The sequence below is a fragment of the Mandrillus leucophaeus genome, unplaced genomic scaffold (genome assembly GCF_000951045.1).
Source record: "Mandrillus leucophaeus isolate KB7577 unplaced genomic scaffold, Mleu.le_1.0 Scaffold449, whole genome shotgun sequence".
NCBI lineage: Eukaryota > Metazoa > Chordata > Mammalia > Primates > Cercopithecidae > Mandrillus > Mandrillus leucophaeus.
In genome coordinates, this window is record NW_012104798.1 from 851,604 (window position 1) to 864,760 (window position 13,157).

At 39.1% G+C, this 13,157-nt stretch overlaps 1 protein-coding gene across 3 annotated transcripts in view; it reads left to right on the forward strand.

The window, feature by feature from the left end:
* Positions 1-12,761, forward strand: part of KCNIP4 (Kv channel interacting protein 4) — a 611,550-nt gene extending 598,789 nt beyond the window's left edge. For all 3 annotated transcript variants that reach the window (XM_011994264.1, XM_011994263.1, XM_011994265.1), the window contains exons 5-8: positions 6,640-6,747; positions 8,517-8,621; positions 9,224-9,286; positions 11,297-12,761. In XM_011994264.1, coding sequence (XP_011849654.1) covers positions 6,640-6,747; positions 8,517-8,621; positions 9,224-9,286; positions 11,297-11,344 — 324 coding nt within the window. In that variant the 3' untranslated portion in view covers positions 11,345-12,761. The remainder of the gene's footprint in view (positions 1-6,639; positions 6,748-8,516; positions 8,622-9,223; positions 9,287-11,296) is intronic.
* The last annotated feature ends 396 nt before the right edge of the window (positions 12,762-13,157 follow it).

Sequence of the window (13,157 nt, forward strand, 5' to 3'; positions counted from 1 at the left end):
TAAGTGCGATGTGGTGCTGAGAAGAATGTATATTCTGTTGATTTGGGGTGGAGAGTTCTGTAGAAGTCTATTAGGTCTGCTTGGTGCAGAGCTGAGTTCAAGTCCTGGATATCCTTGTTAACTTTCTGTCTCATTGATCTGTCTAATGTTGACAGTGGGGTGTTAAAGTCTTCCATCATTATTGTGTGGGAGTCTAAGTCTCTTTGTAGGTCTCTGAGGACTTGGTTTATGAAGCTGGGTGCTCCTGTATTGGGTGCATATATATTTAGGATAGTTAGCTCTTCTTGTTGAATTGATTCCTTTACCATTATGTAATGGCCTTCTTTATATCTTTTGATCTTTGTTGGTTTAATGTCTGTTTTATCAGAGACTAGGATTGCAACCCCTGCTTTTTGTTGTTGTTGTTGTTTTCCATTTGCTTGGTAGATCTTCCTCCATCTCTTTATTTTGAGCCTATGTGTGTCTCTGCACGTGAAATGGGTCTCCTGAATACAGCACACTGATGGGTCTTGACTCTATCCAATTTGCCAGTCTATGTCTTTTAATTGGGGCATTTAGCTCATTGGCATTTAAGGTTAATATTGTTATGTGTGAATTTAATCCTGTCATTATGATGTTAGCTGGTTATTTTGCCTGTTAATTTATGCAGTTTCTTCCTGGCATCGATGGTCTTTACAATTTGGCATGTTTTTGCAGTGGCTGGTACCGGTTGTTCCTTTCCATGTTTGGTGCTTCCTTCAGGGTCTCTTGTAAGGCAGGCCTGGTGGTAACAAAATATCTCAGCATTTGCTTGTCTAAAAAGGATTTTATTTCTCCTTCACTTATGAAGCTCAGTTTGGCTGGATATGAAATTCTGGGTTGAAAATTATTTTCTTTAAGAATGTTGAATACTGGCCCCCACTCTCTTCTGGCTTGTAGTTTCTGCTGAGAGATCCACTGTTAGTCTTCCCTTTCTGGGTAACCTGACTTTTCTCTCTGGCTGCCCTTAACATTTTTTCCTTCATTTCAACCTTGGTGAATCTGACAATTATGTGTCTTGGGGTTGCTCTCCTTGAGGAGTATCTTTGTGGGGTTCTCTGAATTTGAATGTTGGCCTGCCTTGCTAGGTTGGGGAAGTTCTCCTGGATAATATCCTGAAGGGTGTTTTCCAACTTGGTTCCATTCTCCCTGTCACTTTCAGGTACACCAGTCAGATGTAGATTTGGTCTTTTCACATAGTCCCATATTTCTTGGAGGGTTTGCTTGTTTTAACTCTTTTTTTCTCTGAACTTCTCACTTCATTTCATTCATTTGATCTTCAATCACTGATACCCTTTCTTCCGCTTGATCGAGTCAGCTACTGAAGCTTGTGCATGCGTCACGTAGTTTTTGTGCCATGGTTTTCAGCTCCATCAGGTCATTTAAAGTCTTCTCTACACTATTTATTCTAGTTAGTCATTCATCTAATCTTTCTTCAAGGCTTTTAGTTTCTTTGCGATGCGTTCAAACATCTTCCTTTAGCTTGGAGAAGTTTGTTATTAGTGATCTTTTGAAGCCTACTTCTGTCAACTCGTCAAAGTCATTCTCCATCCAGCTTTGTTCCATTGCTGGTGAGGAGCTGCATTCCTTTGGAGAAGAGGCACTCTGATTTTTAGAATTTTCAGCTTTTTTGCTCTGGTTTCTCCCCATCTTTGTGGTTTTATCTACCTTTGTCTTTGATGATGATGACCTACAGATGGGGTTTTGGTGTGGATGTCCTTTTTGTTGATGTTGATGCTATTCCTTTCTGTTAGTTTTCCTTCTAACAGTCAGGACCCTCAGCTGCATGTCTGGTGGAGTTTGCTGGAGGACCACTCCAGACCCTGTTTGCCTGGGTATCACCAGCAGAGGCTGCAGAACAGCAAATATTGCAGAACGGCAAATGTTGCTGCCTGATCCTTCCTCTGGAAGCTTCATCTCAGAGGGGCACCTGGCTGTATGAGGTGTCAGGCGGCCCCTACTGGGAAGTGTCTCCCAGTTAGGCTACACGGGGGTCAGGGACCCACTTGAGGCAGTCTGTTGTCAGATCTCAAACTCCAGGCTGGGAGAGCCACTACTCTCTTCAGAGCTGTCAGACAGGGACGTTTAAGTCTGCAGAAGTTTCTGCTGCCTTTTGTTCAGCTATGCCCCGCCCCCAGAAGTGGAGTCTACAGAGGCAGGCAGATCTCCTTGAGCTGCAGTGGGCTCCACCTAGTTCGAGCTTCCGGGCTGCTTTGTTTACCTAGTCAAGCCTCAGCAATGGTGGACGCCACTCCCCTAGCCTCGCTTCTGCCTTGCACTTTGATCTTGGACCGCTGTGCTAGCAGGGAGCAAGGCTCTGTGGGCGTGGGACCCTCCGAGCCAGGTGCGGGATATAATCTCCTGGTGTGCCATTTGCTAAGACCATTGGAAAAGTGCGGTATTAGGATGGGAACGTCCCGAGCCAGGTGTGGGATATAATCTACTGGTGTGCCATTTGCTAAGACCAATGGAAAAGTGCAGTATTAGGGTGAGAGCGTCCCGATTTTCCAGGTACCATCTGTCACGGCTTCCCTTGGCTAGGAAAGGGAATTCCTTGACCCCTTGCACTTCCTGGGTGAGGCAATGCCCCACCCTGCTTCGGCTCACACTCCATGGGCTGCACCCACTGTCTAACAAGTCCCAATGAGATGAACCTGGTACCTCAGTTGGAAATGCAGAAATCACCCGTCTTCTGTGTCGCTCATGCTGGGAGCTGTAGACTGGAGCTGTTCCTATTCGGCCATCTTGGGGGGGAGGTTCCCCAAAAGTACTCTTTAAATCTTTCACTGTTACTCTGTTTTGTATGGTGGTGAGGTCAATGCCAATGATGAGTACTGTAGGCCAGTGGTTCTCAAAGTGTGATCCCTGGAAGCAGTATAGGCTTCCCCTTGGAACGTGTCAGACATGTAAATTTTGGGGTCCCACTCCAACCTAATGAATCATTCTTGGGGTAGGTCCCAGAAATCTGTTAGCAAGCTCCCCAGGTGTTGCACATTATATTTTGAGAACCAATACTCTAAGCATGTTTTCAAAGACCCTGTAGCCAGCTCCCCTTAAAATTAATGACATATTGTTACTACTTTGTAAATTTTTAAAAAATAGTTTACATTAATAACCATCAACCTCATCTAGCTTTCAAAACTGCTCAGCAATCTTCTGTGAATAAGGCTCTGTGTTCTGCAATGTATATTTTATACCTTCTGAAAAAGCCAAGGATTTTTTTTTTTTTTGAGACAGTCTTGGTCTGTCACCCAGGCTGAAGCACAGTGGTGCAATTAGTTCACTGTAGCCTCAACCTTCTGGGCTCAAGCAATTCCCGTCTCAGCCTCCCAAGTAGCTGGGACAACAGGTGTGCACCACCACACCGTTAATTTGTTGTTCTTGTTAATTTGGATCTGGCTGGGTTGCTCAGGCTGCTCTCAAACTCGTGGGCTCAAACAACCCTCCCACCTCTGCCACCCAAAGTGCTGGGATTACAGGCATGAGCCATGATCCCCAGCCTGCTGGTTTTGAAAGATGTACACTCACACCTCCAAGGGCTGTCATTACCTTTTAATTAAACTACATTATACGTCATAATTTTCTAAAATATGGCAGGGAAATAATTTGAGGGAGGTCTCCGTTTTTCTAATTTGCACATCACCTTATTGCCTAGTAGCAGAGCTCCCACCTCTCTCCTCAAACCTCAGATTCATACCTCTTCTACCTGGCTCCTCACTCCCAAACACCTCACACTCACTAAAGCTATCAGACAGAAATGCAGTCATCTTCCCACCTGCAAAGCAGCTACTGGCATCCACACCATGTCCTTCTGTCTCCTGTATCAACTCCCTTCTGAGGTCGGCCCATCTACCTGCGTTCTGGAGCCTCCCCACCTTCTCAGGAGCATCAGCCCATTTCTGACTCTTACTCTTTTTAGATTCTTCTCTTCAGTATTCAAAGTGCTCCTCATTAAAAATTACTCTTCACTCCTACTCCACTGGACTGTTCCCTATCACTTGCTGGTGACCTCCATGTTGCTGGTCCAATGAACATTTTTCTAATCTTGGCAGCAAAATGAACAATCCTTTCCTATGGAAATGCTCTGTTCTCCTGACTCACTTCTTTAGCAACTTCTTTTCAAGATGCTTTGCCAGCTTCTCCTCTCTGTGCCTGCCAAATATTGGAATTCCTTGTGGCCTTCTCTCTTCTTCTCTCACTTGACATTCTAACTTGCATGCCAATGGGAAGTAGACTAAGTATGGTGATCCAGGTGCCACAGCACCATATATTGAGACTATTCTTTCCATAGCTATTGAATGGTCCTGGCACCATTATTGAAAAATCAACTGGCCACAGACAGCTGGGTTTATATCTAGACTCAATTCTATTCTGCTATTGTATACATCTGTCTTTATGCCAGTACCACTGTTTTGATTAATGTAACTTTGTACTGTTTTGAAATTAGGTAGTGTGAGTCCTCCAAGTTTGTTTTTCTTTCTTAAAATTGACTGGGCTATTCAGGGCCCCTTGCAATATGAATTTGACAATTATTTCTGGTTTTGTCTTTTTCATTTTTGCCAAAAAAGGTCAGTGGCCATTCTTGATAAATTTGCCTAAGTGGAATGGTTGTACCATTTTCACCATGATAAAACTAAGTATCATGCTTAAAAGTGAATTGAAATATTCTGAAGTTCAAGAAAAAACTAAGAATATCTATTATAATTTACATGATGTAACATTGTTCTATAGATATTAGGCCATATAATTAGAAAAAAGTAAACATATAAAAATTAGAAAACAGGTACAATTAACTCCATTTGCAGCTACTATTATTGCACACATGAAAACCCAGAAGAAAACCAATATATGGTATCAGCAAGTTGACAGGGTACAAAATTACACAGAAATCAATAGCTTTCATACATACAAACAACTAATTTAGAATATATGATAGAAAAATATCTCATTTACAACAGCAACAGAAAGGTTAAAATACCTAGAAATAACAATGAGAAAAAATGTAAAAGAACAATTTGGTTAAATAAACAATGATGTATTTACATATACAATAGAAACTTGAATTGTTTCCCTGATTTATGGTTAAGTGGAAAAAAAAGTATAGAAGTCTGTTAGCCAATAAGACAAACAAATGTATCTTATATTTGTATATGCACAAAAATTCCTTGGAAGTAAATACAAACTATTTATGCCAGTTGTCTATAGGTAAAAGGAACAGGTGGCTGGGTCCAGGAATGGAAGAAAGGTTTTTCACCAGACGGCTTACATAATTTTTAAATGTTGAACTATATGGATATTACTTATTTAAAAAAGAAAAAACAATTTGAGAAATTCAGACAGAAATACAGCTATAAAATAAGGGAATGTGGGAAAGGGAGATACAATGCAAATTCACCCAGAAGACTTTTGGATTTCCCCTCTGCTTTCATTCCTACTTAAAACTGGATTATAAACTGAATACGGCACATTGTAACGTTAACTCTGCTGTACATAACAACAACAAATCTGGCTGGGCACGGTGGCTCATGCCTGTAATCCCAGCACTTTGAGAGGCCAAGGCGGGCAGATCATAAGGTCAGGAGTTCGAGACCAGCCTGACCAACATGGTGAAACCCCCATCTCTACCAAAAATACAAAAATTAGCCAGGCATGGTAGCGGATGCCTGTAGTCCCAGCTACTCGGGAGGCTGAGGCAGAAGAATTGCTTGAACCAGGGAGGTAGGAGGTGGAAGTTGCAGTGAGCCAAGATCACGCCACTGCACTCCAGCCTGGGCAACAGAGCAAGATTCCATCTCAAAAAAAAAATATATATATATATATATATCTCTCTCTAAACGAATTTAATCAAGTTAATCTGGCCAGTCTGCAATGCAATCAAACCAGCTTAACCAGGATACAAACTGAGGGCTCCATTTACTTAACAAAAACCTACACAGCCAATGTCCTTGCCAGGGACAATTATAAGCAGCCTCTTTTTCAATCCTCATAAAATTGTGAAGAGGTAGACACTATTATTAGCTCCATTTTACAGATATGAAAATTGAGGCAAAGGGATGTTAAGTTGCCTGAAGACACAAAGCCATCCAGTAATACAGCTGGAGGGTGAAACCAGGCAGTCTGTCCTCTCCAGCTTCATGCTCTTACCCACTGTCCACATGTAAATTATAACTGGATTTCTAATTAGAGACCACAATTGGTTTATCTTTTATGGTCAGGCACATTTCTTAGTAGCAAACGTTTTTTCATTGAAGTGTGTTATGTGTGCACTTGTATTTAAAAAAAAAAAAAAAAAACTATTAGATTCTTTTAGTATATCATGTGTGCTTGCACTGGAAAGCCAATACCACTTATACTCAAGCCTCTTGACGTGTGGGTATCCATTGGTACAATTTCCAGTACTACCATTGATTTAACTCAGTTTCCAATTACAAGATGAAAATGTTAAGACTAACGAGTGATTTATGCCCACAGAGAAGTCTGAAAAATAGACAACCAATAACACATCAATCATTTTGCTAAATAAATGGTTCAAATTCCAGAGGGTTGTAGCCCTTACTTCCATCATTTTTTTTTTTTTCTTTTAGAAATGTCATATAAAATTGTATTTTTCTTTCTTTTTAGGATTTCATCAAAGGTCTTTCCATTTTGCTCCGGGGGACAGTACAAGAAAAACTCAATTGGGCATTTAATCTGTATGATATAAATAAAGATGGCTACATCACTAAAGAGGTAAGGGATACCTCACCACCATAGCAATAATTTGGAAGATTTTCATTTCTTAACTTTAAAATATTAATTGCAATTATTAATTTGAAAAGTTTTTCTCAGGAAATCCGAAGTATTTTATGTAGTGGAAGAAAGATGTATAATTAAAAATTTGGAATAGATAGAAAAGGTTTATGGTGAAGCTCCAAAGTAAATATGTTAACACAAAGATTATACACTTTTTTCCTGCTGGCATCTTTATTCCATTCACAGTATCAGGACCATGGTTGGAATCAGAAAGAAAATGTATCCAAGCCATGTTTCAATATTTAGCCTGAAGCCTTTCTTTTCCCCATAGCATGTGATCCATAAGGAAATGCAATTTTACAATCATGGGGATTGTGGAATGGCCTGATGCAATGGTAGGGTCTCCAAATGCACTTTGAGGAAGACTATCCAGGAAACAAGGCTCACAGACCAAATTAAGATACTCGTATTACAGTTTATTAAAACAGTTTAAAACACAGCGAGAAGCAAAGGGACCGGTAAGTTAACTACACAGGAGAGGATGCAAAGACCACACTCCCTGAATCCTGAGCATGCTGTGTGCTTATGTCCTGTCTCTCTCTGCCTCACAAGCCTTTCCCAGAATTGCATTTTGAGCAAGAGACCCCACATACAAAAGGTGCCTGGGGCCAACAGCCAGTGACATGAACTTGCTCTATTGGAGAGACACAGGTGCAAGTGTGCCTGGCCACAAGTATAGCCTGATAAGTAGTCATGAGTTTCATTTGTGTTTCTTGCACAGCGGACACCTGGGGCCAGAATAGCTGTCACCACTGGGTGCCAAATTAAGACCTCAATGACTATTAAGTATTCATGTATATACAGCATATCCTAAATAGTTAGTGCTTCTTGTATATTTTTATACCCTGAATATTTATTACCCAGGTACCTCAGGAGTATTAGGTATGTCTTGTTCTTCAATTCCTTTCTATGTTTTAACACATCTCAAGAATTCTGCCTGTGTCTAACAAACTACTTGCTACTTATCTATGCTTAAAACATCTTAAAAGGTTTCACCTGTTTACAAATTACTTTATCATTTATAATAGAATTGAATACTCTTAAAAGTATATACCTGTATTATCAACCTAGTCGAGAGATCTTTCATGTGAAACAAATGTGCAACAATAAATCTACATGTTTAAGTTATTAGACATTATTTTTACTCTCATAAGAATGAAAATGGTAAGGCAAAAATTAGACTGTTTTAATAAAATTTCAAGGTGTTTCCCAGGGTCAAAATATTTTGACTGGTCTTCACATGTGACTTCAGTTAAAGCCATAGTAGGAAAAATACAACAAAAATCCTAATGAACTTTAAGACTTACCAATTAATTTCACTAATTCTAAATGGTGTTTTTTCTCAATATATGGTGTGCAGTATATTTGACTCTCAATAGATGGAAACTGATGATCAACAAGTAAGATATATAATAATTCAATTAAATAAGCATGGTCTACTTAAAGTCTATAGAAATCCAAACATTAAACCAGCATATTCTTTTCCTGACTATGGTAGATACATGGAAATTTGCTTCATTTTGAAACCAAGAGATCAGAATTCATTCTCACATCTGATTCTTCTGCTCTTGAGGCAGAAAGCTGTTTGCTGGCTTTTCCTTTGGGACAACCAACAGTCGTCATTGAGTAGGAAAAATCTGTCAGAGCTTCTTAGAATGGTTTCTTCATACATGTGTGCAACCTCACATAAGCCTTTTACTTTTCAGGAAATGCTTGATATAATGAAAGCAATATACGACATGATGGGTAAATGTACATATCCTGTCCTCAAAGAAGATGCTCCCAGACAACATGTCGAAACATTTTTTCAGGTAGGAATGGAAACAGAAGTCAAGAGGGAATGAAATTAGGAGAAAATTTCCTGATGTTTGCCAAGCACCACGATGATGCAAAGGAAAATAATTTTTACTGAGACAAAACAGTATTTACCATCCTATTAATTTAATAGCTTTGATTTTGAATTTGCAATGCTGATAACTACACTCATTGAACATTCACTAAATCCAAGGTACAACATTTAAACAATTCTCATATTTCACAAGTTTTGTTTTCATTCGGTTTTTACAAGAATCCTATAAATCCTCATTAATCCCATTTTACAGATGAGACAAAAAGAAAGCTCTGAAAGTTTCAGCAAATTGGCCGAGCTCTGTCATATCTAAAAGGTAGGATTTTACCTAGGACAGAGTGACTCTAAATCTTCACCATATTATATTGAAAAGGGAACAGCCAGAAGGATTTGGCCCTATCATTTTTATCTCTAAGAAACTACTGGTTTCTGCTCTGAAACAGATCCTCCACGTGAAATAAGCAGCTAGGTTTTCCTTTTATCAGCTTCAGCTCATTTGGTGCAGGTGTGAGGGTATTAAGGGATATAAGTCTAAATATAATTTTTTGTTTTCTTCCTGAACAGAAAATGGACAAAAATAAAGATGGGGTTGTTACCATAGATGAGTTCATTGAAAGCTGCCAAAAAGTAAGTAATGAAAGTATAAGAACTATCACTTCAGCTATCATAACAGCTAAACTGAGTATTAGCAGCTAGCTACCATGAACTGGGCAAAATACAGAGATCATATGCCTAAGTTTACCACTTCTACAACCTGCAACATAAGCCTAACACTCTAAAAACAAGCACCAATTACATAGAGTCTCATTATGTTGCCTCGGCTGGAGTGCAGTGCTGTGATCTCGGCTCACTGCAAGCTCTGCCTCCCAGGTTCACACCATTCTCCTGCTTCAGCCTCCCGAGTAGCTGGGGCTACAGGTACCCACCACTGCACCTGGCTAATTTTTTAGTAGAAACAGGGTTTAACCATGGTCTCTATCTCCTGACCCCGTGATCCACCCACCTCAGCCTCCCCAAGTGCTGGGATTACAGGCGCAGCCACTGCACCCAGCCTGTACTGTGTTTTTGATTCCCCAATTCCTTAGAGAGTATTCATCGTGGAGGATAAAACATATATGAGAATTTGAATTTCTCTTTGCACAGAGTTAGCATAACTCACATTATCTATCATATTTCCATAGAATTAGAATTCCTAAATAGCCAAGTATGCATCACAACAGGCCAAGCTTCTATCTGATTTCTAAGAGAAAAATCATTATTTTAGTGTATGTGGACAAGAAATGGCTCTTTGGCTGAACTCAATAATGGTCTTCTGTCACAAAAAAGAAACAGTGGAAAATTTTCTCTGAAGAGAACTGCAGGTAGTAGCCCACTATCGAAGAAACCAGTGTTAGCTTACTTAGAATTATCTGACTTGATATGTGAGTAGAACCACAGTTAAAAATTGTTAAGGCCTGGTACAGTAGCTCACAACTGTAATCCCAGCACTTTGGGAGGCTGAGGCAGGAAAATAACTTGAGACCAATGTGGGCAACATAGCAAGACCCCATCTCTACAAAAAAAAAAAAAAATTAAGTTAGCTGGGCATGGTGGCACGTGGCTCAAGTCTCAGCTACTTGGGAGGATCACTTGAGCCCAGTTGAGGCATGATTGTGCTACTGCACTCCAGAATGATGGGCAATAGAAATAGACTCTGCCTCGAAAAAAAAAAAAAAAACATTCAAATAATCATGAAAACAAATCTGTTGTTTCTGTATTTTTAAATTGTTGTTCTTACCTTTCTGGATGTCTGCTTGTTTCTCAACCTGGATTTCAATGTGGTGGTCTTTGAGTGAATTAGTTTGGTGACATTAAGCTGCTTGGTGGTGATGTTGTTACTTGGTTTCTAGCAGTGGAAGCCATTATTGGTTCAGCCACCATTTACCACTACCATAAACAGCTCACTAAGTGCTATTCACATGCAACCGACAAGTGCTCCAATAATGCAAAAAATCTGTCCCCTAACTCATTTCTAAAGAATACGCTAAGCTGAACACAGCCACTGAGCAGTCGTTTCTGCTCCCCAATCCTTTCTCTGTAATGGAGACCATTCATTTTTAAAGTCTCCTTCAGGCAACACAGATTTAGCCATAACTTGCAGACAGAGAAAGAAATGATTACTGCAAACATGTTCCCTCTTAAACCACTATCCTGCCTCCTACACTCCAGCCTCCAATCTTCATGAACTGCTGGCTCATACACACACACAATTTTCCTTGTACCTGTATAAAAGTCTGTGTGATTTGGCCTGTGATCTACATAGAATGCCAAAATTCTCATTTGCTTTGACTTACCTCTGCGCCTCTGTAGTTTCCATTTTGGCATTATGATTTGAGAAATATCCTCTATTAAATACCAAGTAAAGATTTAAATAAAGTAGTTTAATGCCGTCAATAGACTCCACAAAATATAAAATGGGTCCTCCTTCATCGTGATCTATGTGGAAAACGGATAGAATGGCATTTATATTTGCAAACACTTAATATTTGAGCTTTTGGCATAGGTGGTTGGTGGAAGGGGGCAATACTTAGGGGCAAAATAGTGTACTTTCCCTTGCAGATATGATGAATTTAATCGCTCTATGTTTCTCCCTTACAGGATGAAAACATAATGCGCTCCATGCAGCTCTTTGAAAATGTGATTTAACTTGTCAACTAGATCCTGAATCCAACAGACAAATGTGAACTATTCTACCACCCTTAAAGTCGGAGCTACCACTTTTAGCATAGATTGCTCAGCTTGACACTGAAGCATATTATGCAAACAAGCTTTGTTTTAATATAAAGCAATCCCCAAAAGATTTGAGTTTCTCAGTTATAAACTTGCATCCTTTCCATAACGCCACTGAGTTCATGGGATGTTCTAACTCATTTCATACTCTGTGAATATTCAAAAGTAATAGAATCTGGCATATAGTTTTACTGATTCCTTAGCCATGGGATTATTGAGGCTTTCACATATCAGTGATTTTAAAATACCAGTGTTTTTTGCTACTCATTTGTATGTATTCAGTCCTAGGATTTTGAATGGTTTTCTAATATACTGACATCTGCATTTAATTTCCAGAAATTAAATTAATTTTCATGTCTGAATGCTGTAATTCCATTTATATACTTTAAGTAAACAAATAAGATTACTACAATTAAACACATAGTTCCAGTTTCTATGGCCTTCCTTCCCACCTTCTATTAGAAATTAATTTTATCTCGTATTTTTAAACATTTAAAAATTTATCATCAGATATCAGCATATGCCTAATAAAACTTATTAAGCATTTAATTTTCCATCATACATTATAGCCAAGGCCTATATACTATATATAATTTTGGATTTGTTTAATCTTACAGGCTGTTTTCCATTGTATCATCAAGTGGAAGTTCAAGACGGCATCAAACAAAACAAGGATGTTTACAGACATATGCAAAGGGTCAGGATATCTATCCTCCAGTATATGTTAATGCTTAATAACAAGTAATCCTAACAGCATTAAAGGCCAAATCTGTCCTCTTTCCCCTGACTTCCTTACAGCATGTTTATATTACAAGCCATTCAGGGACAAAGAAACCTTGACTACCCCACTGTCTACTAGGAACGAACAAACAGCAAGCAAAATTCACTTTGAAAGCACCAGTGGTTCCATTACATTGACAACTACTACCAAGATTCAGTAGAAAATAAGTGCTCAACAACTAATCCAGATTACAATATGATTTAGTGCATCATAAAATTCCAACAATTCAGATTATTTTTAATCATCTCAGCCAAAACCGTAAAGTTGCCACATTACTAAAGACACACACATCGTCCCTATTTTGTAGAAATATCACAAAGACCAAGAGGCTACAGAAGGAGGAAATTTGCAACTGTCTTTGCAACAATAAATCAGGTATCTATTCTGGTGTAGAGATAGGATGTTGAAAGCTGCCCTGCTATCACCAGTGTAGAAATTAAGAGTAGTACAATACATGTACACTGAAATTTGCCATCGCGTGTTTGTGTAAACTCAATGTGCACATTTTGTATTTCAAAAAGAAAAAATAAAAGCAAAATAAAATGTTTATAACTCTACTGTCTATATTATAGGTCTTTTCCAAGAATTTTTTGTAATTATTAGATTTAAAACTAAATCTTATACTATTTTCTAGATCGCAGATAGCTCTGGGTGGTCCTCAATGCAATGAAAACAGGTAAAAGCAAGGCCAGTGGGCAGGCAGCTGTTGTAGCTAGTATGATCAGAGGATGTGACAAGGGAGTAGAGACCAGAGGAAAAAGTATGCTAGACAAAGGGCTCAGGAAGGACAAGCTCTGAGGCAGGGTGGGCATTTCTACATTAAGAATCCTCAGAAATTACTTGTTCTCTTTCAAATTACAGTTGTGAGATTATACCTGAAATGAGAATCGTAGAGGTCACTCCAGGTGTTTGGGGAATAGAGCAAGGAAAGTGCATTCTGCAAAGCTG